We start from the raw sequence: 9,334 nt of genomic DNA, 5'->3' as shown, positions 1-9,334 counted from the left end.
TTGCAGAATTTTCGAGAGCATCGTATAGACGGCGCCGCGCTGCCGCTTCTCTCGGAAAATCACCTGACGGGCACGATGGGCATGAAGCTCGGTCCAGCTTTGAAGCTGCGCATAATGCTGGCTCGGAAGATCGGTGCCTGCACGGTCTGCTTGCACTGTGCCCACTGCCATCAGACACCGCTACCGGCGCTCAGCGCGGCGGGCACGGCTGCTGCGGTAACGCAACAGCAACAGCAACCGCAGCAACAGCAGCAGCAGCAGACACCGGGCCGGCGACCTAGCAGCACCGGAAACTGACAAACAATGGCGGAGACTCCCCCACTGGGGTCCGAGACGGTGGCGATCGTCGTGACACCATCGTCACCGTCTCCGGACTTGAACCGGGCCCTCAGGATAGAACGGCGCGTACCCCGTCCGGTACGCAAGCCGGAAGTCGTCTTCAAAAAGCCTATCAAACAGTGACGATTTTATATACCAGGGAGAGTGGAGACTCCGCCTGTTGTCAGTGTAATCAAGAACTGGGAAGGACTTTCTTATAGGTAGGAGAATTCAGACTGTGGAGTATGTAGCCGAGACTAGACCGTAGGAAATGAGAAAGAGAGACTTTAATTCACATTCACGCATAAAGCGCGCATGAAGTTAAGTACTCAAGAATAGAGATTTTTGAAACGTTTTGTCGCCGGAGAACGTCGGAATAATGTAAAACCTAAACTATAGAGACCTGAAGGACTGTAGACTAGTAAAAAAGACTACGACTGCGACGACAGATTATGTAGGATTTGAATGACACAGAACGACGGAGGCATGTTATTTAATTGCGTGCACTAAAATTGAACCCGCGCGATAAAAGAGTGAGACGAATTCAACTCTTATCATTTTTTTAAAAATATTTTAATGAATGACATTTAGATAGCTCTAAACAGAAAGATATTTTTTAAAACTGTATAAATGTGACATGAAAAGCGAAACTATTGAATAATTATAATTAATTATAATTATAAGCGAAAAGAGAAGTTTAACTGAATCACACGATCGTATACATATCGTTACGAGAATAAATTTATGTATGAGAACATTAACGAAATGACAACGATTTCTAGAATTGAACGTATTTATTAATAAAAGTAAAATATATTTTGGGGGATCTACGCGGAATAATTCGGAATTGAGCATTTAATTTTTATTTGCCTTGGAACGAAATTATAAAAGTAAATTTCACGAATAAAATTACAAGAGCACAAGTCTTTGGTAGAACGATATGTGTTGTGTGTGGGGAAATTGATAAAAAAACAATTATAAATCTTATGAAACTTGTGATTTGTGTCACGGATTCAGTACTTAAATAGTACATTTCGTAATGTAAAAACTAGAGAATTAGAATCATATATCGAACAAGTAATTCATTTTTTATTAACTTTGCTAATAGATTGTCTTCCACTGTGACATTCATTGCAAAAATATATTGGAAGTATATTTATTTAAAATGTTTATTTAAATTTTTATATATTTTTTCTATGAAATCAAATTTTTTTCTATCTTAAGAAGGAAAGAGTGCAGTTATTAAATCATATGACAAAACTACTTATCTTATTTCTTTTTATCCACACTGACAATTCTTAACATATCGAACAATTAAAAAAAAATTTCTTTTACTATATGTTTGACTACATTTTGATCGACACTTGTTGCTAGGTACTTTTTTCAAATTTTTATTATAATTTAAATAAAGTTTTTAAAATTAAATAAACTTTTTGGCTACTATATTCTTTTAATATATAAAATTCAATTTTTAAAAAGAAATAGAACATAGTTTATTTTTTTCTGGACAGAATAAAAAGATGATTACAATTGAACTAGTAGTTTTCGAGAAAAAGATACAAAAAACTAAAAACTAAAAAATTTAGATTTTACAGAGAAGCAATAAGATTAAAGATATGCTGTTTTTATGTATTCAAAATTTTTTAAAAATTTCTATATATAAAATAATAGTTCTATATATAATTTATATATATTTTTATATATAATTTATATATATTTTTATATATTTTTTATATATCATTTATATATGTATATATAATATTTAATTATAAAATTATATTAAATATACATATATTAAAAATATATATAATATATATTTTTAATATTTAATATTTTTTAATATATTTAATATTTTATAAAAATATAAATTTGTGTTTCATTTTATGTAGCTTAAAATAATTGAGAAAATTTTTTTTTCAATACAACAAATTTTAATTTTTTAATTTTTTTAAAGTGCATTCTTTTCTCTCCTTAAGTTCTTTTTGAATATAATATAATGATTTTGAATAGAATGAATTTGAATAGAATATAAATAAATACATAACATAAATGAATACATCACACAAATAAATTTTTTAAACTTTATTTGGAACATTTGAAACCGAATACGAAAAAGCCGAAAATTGTATTATCGTTTACGATAAATGCATTAAGATTGGCTTATGTTCATTGAATTATAATTGATAAGTTTGTTTTCTTTCGAACTATCGGAAGACAAATAAGATAATCGAAAATCAAGCAAACGAGTGCCTATCTTTGTAAAGTCTTCCAAGATGACGTCGTTGAGTGATTATGGCGTTCGGATTAATCTTCGATTCGCATTGTATACCCATTGACCCATATAATATTACTCTCGATTACCTGAAATCATATTTTTCGATCGATAATTTTCTCGATCGTAATGGCCGAAATCGTGTCTCCGAACGGCAAACGAAAAGTCGACGAAACGACAAATGACTTGATTTCGAAAAGAGAACGAAGAGATGAAGAGAAGAAGAATGCGTGAGATAGAGAGATACGCATATATGCGTACAATATATCGGAACGAATGCGATTACGTGCAAGTGCGAAACCGATGTAAGTATAGATTTATATATATATAAAAAAGAAGGCGATATATAAAATTATAGGGAGAATTACGTGCAATAACAATAAATATGTTTGGATGCGATAACTTTTTAATTACCGTAGGAGATACGTGTTTGCTCAAATCGTTATTTCTTTTATATATTTTAACGAAGTTTTTTTATATATATATGGATGTATTATGATAAATATACTAAATTATATATTTTTGCTAACGCTCTACGTGCAAAAACAAAATCCACGTGCGAACATATATATATTCATACACACACGAAAACACACATATTAACACGTATGAACAAACAAGGATAGTTTCACGTGCGATGGACTTGTATAGCTCTTAGAGAATTGTACATTAGCTCCCCTTTAATCTTCAAGATTTACAACGTAAACGTTTATTTATTTAGTTGTGTAGTACTCGTTGCCTTATTGTATTCACATAACGATTAAGAAATAAATGATGTTTGAGAGCGACGTCAAATTTTGCGCTTACACACGTACCATTCGTGAGAGAAAGCGAGTGTGAATGATGAATCAGTTCGTATAAGACGAGCAGTATTTTTTAGATTTATCCACACATTTATTGCAGACTATATAAACATATGTATACACACACACACACACATACACACATGTGTACACTTCTAAAACAGCGTTCATATACATACGTCCGCGCTCCCGAGTTTGCGTTTAGCCTAAGAGAAAAATGTAAAAAAAAAAACACAGCATTTTAAAAAATTCGATCAATCTACGTTTTATTTAGGCAGCGGAAACGATCAGAAATGACACTAGCAGTGAAAGAAGGAAATGTCATCGTATTTCCTGCGGCCGATTACATAAGTCTGTTACTACTCGTAGTACAAAATTACCAATGGTAATTAGACGTTGTAATCGCATACAACATTACACTTGCTCCTGTCGTATGTAAAAAGATAATTGTAGGTTGAAGTATGTTTACGTGCCTATTATTTATAATTAGTACGATATCTTTCAGCATACATATGTACATATGATAATGTGATTAAGAAAACTTTTCTTTGTTTGTGTCGTGTTTAACGAATGCAGTATTCATTGATTGACGATAATATCCGGTGTCGGATAAGCGAAATATTTCTTTTTGTCACTTATTATGACGAACTCGGGTGCGCTAATCGAGTTTAGCGGCTTTTACTTAAAACAAAGGATCACTGTACATAACGCTTAAGCATTTATTTATGTCGTGCTTTTACAAATGCCCCGTAGTATTTTATTTAGTGTATTAGTCGCGAGGTTCACACGCTATTAATGCGTATTACGAGCGTTACGCATTAATTATTTCGTACAGTATACTTGTCCGTCGAGAGGAAAGATATAAACGGACGAGCAGAAAGAATTATTAGGCGGTAAAAGATGACAGATTCTTTCTCAGCGAAGGATAATTTAATCGCGTACGGATTAAAAGCTAGAGTGAGATGGTAAAAACCGGGCAAAAATAAGGCAATTTTTTTGTGATATTTCAAGATTTTTTTATCCATCCTTCGGCGTACTTCCTTATTAAATTCGATCGATTTTTACGTTATGTATCCAGTCCATCTCACCTGATCTCCCCTTCGACTCTTTTTATTTTTCCATCGCGAGTCTGTCGTGTATTATCTTATGATTAACTGTCATATCATGTATAGTAGAAATTAATGGTGAAAAGAGGAAAAACACACAGTACATTGTTTCTGTTAAAATAAACTTTGTTGAAAAATAGCACATGTGTATTTTACTGTTTTATTTTTTACCACAACCATTTTATATTTTTATGTATAATATATGTAAGAAATATGAATAATTATATACAACTTTCATTTTGAATAGCAAGTGAGTTTGCTGTCGCGATGCATACATAGATATAGTACTGGATTTGATAAAATGGTAAACATAAAATTTTTTATTCTGTACAGTTAAGCGATATATAAAGTGGGGTAAGTAAAACTTTTTTATTCTGTACAGTTAAGCGATATATAAAGTGGGTAAGTAAAAATTTAAGCAATCGGAGGATTAATCATATTCCACTGATATGTCACACTATATATATTTTACTATACATATATATATAATAACAAATATATAATCTTTCCATTTTTACATAGTTGCCACGATAATTAAGATTATTAATTTATTTTATTAAAATATTTTAACTTACTGCAATATTTTTTTATATATCTTATATTATTTATTATGTTATATATCTATTATATATTATATATAATTTTACATAATTTTGTTTTATATAAATTACTGTATCACATATACACACACATAATAAGTCGTTATTATATAAATATATTAATATACATATGTATAGTTTTAATTCCATATTTATATAATACATATACTATAGTATTTTTCCAGTAGTAGATTTTATTTTATATGCAGCAGATAGTATTTTATATATATATTTTGATTTTTGTCTTCCTCGTGTAATCAGATCTTCATTATTATAACTTGGACTGCAAAGAGAAATTTATTTAAAACTTTGTTATTGATTATTATGAAAAATCATAAAATTGGTCATTAAAAGCAAGTAATTAAAAAATACATGATCAAGCTCTATTTCCTATAAATATCATATTATAATAACTGTAATTTTGCAAGAAGTCTTATTGCAGATATTATTAGTATCGAGAATATATTATTCAGAATAAATTCTAAAATTAAATTAGTGCGATAAGATGGATATAAGCAATGTTTCGATAAAAATGCATACTGTAAATATATGAAGTTATTATACTCACGTGAACATATAAGTACTCGCAAGTGCACGTGAAATATCGTGTTTAAAAGAATTAAATGACATAAAAAGACATATTTACCCATTTATGAATGGCGAGTACACCGTCTTCTTCCCATGTCAAAATTTGTATGTAAGCCCTGCTATCTTCATCCACCGTCACAACTTTACCGGTACACTTGTTCTCCACCAAATCTCCAGAAATGACGTCGCAGTAAATACCGGGTTCCAGACAAGTAAAGAGAGTCTGCTTCAAGTCAAAGTGGTCACCATTGATTGCGATAAATCCGTTATTTCCGCGACAGAAGGCAATTTGGTTCTGGCCATTGTCCCACCAATTCTTGATGCCGGTTTTATTCGCGACATTTCGGAAACGCACCATATTGTAAATCTGACGCCACCGATGCTCGCAGATCCAGCCGTTGCCGCAGGTATTATCAGAATTGATGATCGGAGACAGGATGTTTCCGACGGAATCGTGGGGCGGACCGCTGTCGAAATCGTGGAAGTCGAAGGAGCTCATAACACGCGGATTCCCATAAGGATGCGCCAGCATGAAAGCGACAGCCATCTATAATTATGCTTAATATTATATCTGCATAATAATAACATAGTTGAGCTTTCTTATTTTATTTTAATTTTTTTAATTTTTAATTTATAATTTTATTTCAATTTTTTTCGTAAATTACTTACCTTGTACAACCTCGATGACTTGTAGGTGAGTATGTTGGAATTGCTTCGTTGAGTGTCATGGTTGTCAATAAATACCAGGGCATCCTGAGATGGTAAGAGATTCCAAGCTTCTCCCCAGTTCATGAACCATTTCAATTGATTGTTTCCTCTCAAGGCGTTGCTGATTTCCATGCCATTCCGAAATTCCGTCACCGCGCCAAAACTGTTGTATTCATATTTGCTGATTGCTTCACCGCCGTAATCGATCACCTCTTGAAATATGTAGGGTCGTGCATTCGCGTCAAAATATTTGGAATTGAGATTCTTCAGCCGAGAGTAAATCTCTTTTAGATCATTCGGCCACATGTGTTTAGCTGCGTCTACTCTGAAATCCAAAAATTAATGGGACTTTTTTATATTCGGCAGATTCGTACATCTCGTTTCGCTAATATATTTTTTTAACTTAAAAGAATATTAATATATCTTTCTTGTTTGCATTGAAATAATAGTAAAATTATTTTAAAAATCTAATTTTTAATGAAGATTTCGCAGAATATCGTGAAGAATATTTGAAAAATATTGCAATAGGATAAGATAAATCGCAAAAAGGTTCTGCATACCGAAAACCGGCCACTCCAGCGTCGACGGCCTCGTTCAAGAAGTTGACGATCTTCTCCCTGACAAACTCTTTCGACTGATCTAGATCGTGCAGACCAGACAATTCGCAGTTCCGCACGTTCGTCGCATTCTGGTAATTGTTAACAGTACAGGGTGCGTGAAAATCATATTGAGTGTACGGTACTGCCAGATAGCTGAAATTGTATGTATTCGCTGTCGAACCGCCGGTACCCACTGCGACTTTGTGATTGCCGGTCATGTGGTTGAACACCACGTCGACGTAAATTCTTACACCGGCATTATTACATCTGCGAACCATATTTTTGAATTGCTCCGCTGTACCCGATCTCGTATGCCAGATGTAGGATATAGGCTGATAGCGCTCCCACCATGGTCTGTTGTCTACAATCACGTTTTCTTGTACCGGAGAAACCTGCAGCAATTGACAAGAATTTTAATCGTTCGATTGTATTGTGAGGATCGATGTGTTGCTTGCTTCTTTCTCTGCTGATGCAAAAAAATTGTGATTTCCTAAAATAATACATTTTAGAAGAATACATTTATAAAAATAAAATAAATTATAATAATTTCTTCGTAAGTTTAATACAAAATATTTTTTTTAATTTCCAAGATTTTACAAAAAAAAAGTAAAACTTTTTTCAGACATCCTGTATCATTATCTCTTTAGAATTTTCTTGTGATCACTGTCTATTTTTAATCTGATTCTCCTTCTTTTAATATCACTTACTTGCACACCACCAAATCCCAAAGGACCCAGAAAATTTTCGCATTCCGCCGCAATATCTGGCCATTTCCATTCGAAGAGATGCACTATTCCATCGTGGTCGCGCACATAATGCGGTTCTTTCTGAGCGACCACCGCTGATAGTATTGTTAAGACGCACACCAGCACACGCATTATGCACAATGATGTCGCGAACTATCAGTCACCGAGATATATAACCAGCTTGTCCGAAGGTTAATATTGATTTATTATGCGTTCACACGTGACGTTTTCACCGGGAACTCTTGTGACATACATTATATTGCGCCTTTGGCCGCTCCGATAAAACATGTTTACATATGTCACGAATCGATAAATGTCACTTAAGGCCAGTTGACTAATTAATTCCAATTGTCTAATCAAAAATATTGTGATCGATAAAGTGTCAAAGTTACAGCTGTTATAATATATGCGTAAAACGTTTGTTATCTAACTGTTGCTATCTCGAGAAAATTTGACAGAAAAAATTGAACTTAAATTAAAGGAATTTTATCGAAAACTTCACAAGAAAACGGTGTTTTCTAAACAAACATGCTAACACAATTAAGATTATATAAAACTCGATTCATTATGCAAATTACTAAATTTCTTATTAAATTAATAATAATTAATAAATTAGAATATAATCACACATAAAACATCATTTACTGAAAAAGTAATAAGCCGCACTGCTATAGCATATAAATGCGGTTTCTATATTATTTTTTTCCATTGAAATGAGTGATTTCTCTAAATTCATTGGAGTGAATAAGAGGTTTCCTTAGTTTTCCCATAGTTTTTCTATAGATTCATAGGAGGAGAATGTCAGTGGACGAAGAGAAAGTAGGAGAAGAGGACTCTATAGTTTAAAGAGATGAACGAGGGGGTGGTGGGTAAGAGAGAGCATCCAATTACTTATATAAATAATTAGTCACATTTTCTTGTCGTCCGCATTATTGACCTCTGTGATTCGATAACGATGAGAGTCGATACATACGTTTAATTCTACTTTAACGCTGTTGTGCCCGCGAGCGGCACGAGTTTCTTGAAGGGATCGTAACCACTCATAAGAACTGAGGAGTTCGGGATTCGTCAATGAATTAACACTCGTTTTTATTGTGTAACGTTTTAATATAAACATCCAAAATTATACATTTGTTTATATCTGTCTCTTTTTACAAATATACTCGCGTATTATATTATTGGCGTACACTCGTAATTACTTAAACACTTACTTTTGTCGCCTGTTCATGCCGACGCGGTTTGCACGTACACGATTGTTATTCCAAATTGATTCCCGAGTTTAGCGATGGGTTCTTTTTATATTTAAATGCGGTCAATACGCGCAGTTAAAAGATCTAGATGCAAGTGATGGAGGTTAACGGGACGCTTTGGCAATTTGGCAATTTGGCAATTTCTTAACGCAATGCTTAGTCGGTGTTAGCCTCGTCTTTCATATTTCGTATTTTATTATTGCGTGTGACCCGCTGTGTCGGCATTTCGTGTGGATATGTGCTCTATTTTTAATTGCGTAATTTTAATATAATTGTGTATAACCTTTAAGGCTATAACAACGCGTTTAAGAACGCTGACAATACTCCATTTTCTTCCTAATTTTA

General features: G+C 33.1%; 2 protein-coding genes across 7 annotated transcripts in view; one reads left to right on the top strand and one right to left on the bottom strand.

Annotated features, from left to right (window-relative positions):
* The window catches only part of LOC145948582 (uncharacterized), a 232,400-nt gene extending 230,467 nt beyond the window's left edge, over positions 1-1,933 (top strand). For all 6 annotated transcript variants that reach the window (XM_083058242.1, XM_083058246.1, XM_083058253.1 and 3 more), the window contains one exon: positions 7-1,933. In XM_083058242.1, coding sequence (XP_082914368.1) covers positions 7-297 — 291 coding nt within the window. In that variant the 3' untranslated portion in view covers positions 298-1,933. The remainder of the gene's footprint in view (positions 1-6) is intronic.
* A 2,712-nt stretch (positions 1,934-4,645) lies between these two features.
* On the bottom strand, positions 4,646-7,897 carry LOC145948181 (alpha-amylase 4N). Its single transcript, XM_083057920.1, has 5 exons — positions 7,701-7,897; positions 6,955-7,385; positions 6,356-6,719; positions 5,745-6,233; positions 4,646-5,381 (listed from the first exon to the last, which is right to left on the bottom strand). The coding sequence occupies exons 1-5, from the start codon at positions 7,869-7,871 to the stop codon at positions 5,370-5,372; spliced, it is 1,467 nt and encodes a 488-aa protein (XP_082914046.1). The 5' UTR covers positions 7,872-7,897; the 3' UTR covers positions 4,646-5,369.
* Positions 7,898-9,334: the final 1,437 nt, after the last annotated feature.

This window comes from Prenolepis imparis, unplaced genomic scaffold (genome assembly GCF_030444845.1).
Source record: "Prenolepis imparis isolate NDT839.2.m4 unplaced genomic scaffold, iyPreImpa1.0 SCAF_2, whole genome shotgun sequence".
In the NCBI taxonomy this organism is placed as follows: Eukaryota; Metazoa; Arthropoda; class Insecta; order Hymenoptera; family Formicidae; genus Prenolepis; species Prenolepis imparis.
This window is presented reverse-complemented; position numbering and strand designations above follow the sequence as displayed.

Excerpts from the sequence above, each read along its gene's own strand:
- LOC145948181 (XM_083057920.1), bottom strand. The coding sequence starts at position 7,871 with ATGCGTGTGCTGGTGTGCGTCTTAACAATACTATCAGCGGTGGTCGCT. Across the intron at positions 6,720-6,954 it reads GCTGGAGTGGCCGGTTTTCG|AGTAGACGCAGCTAAACACA; the intron begins GTATGCAGAACC and ends TTTGGATTTCAG. Across the intron at positions 6,234-6,355 it reads AGTCATCGAGGTTGTACAAG|ATGGCTGTCGCTTTCATGCT; the intron begins GTAAGTAATTTA and ends GCATAATTATAG.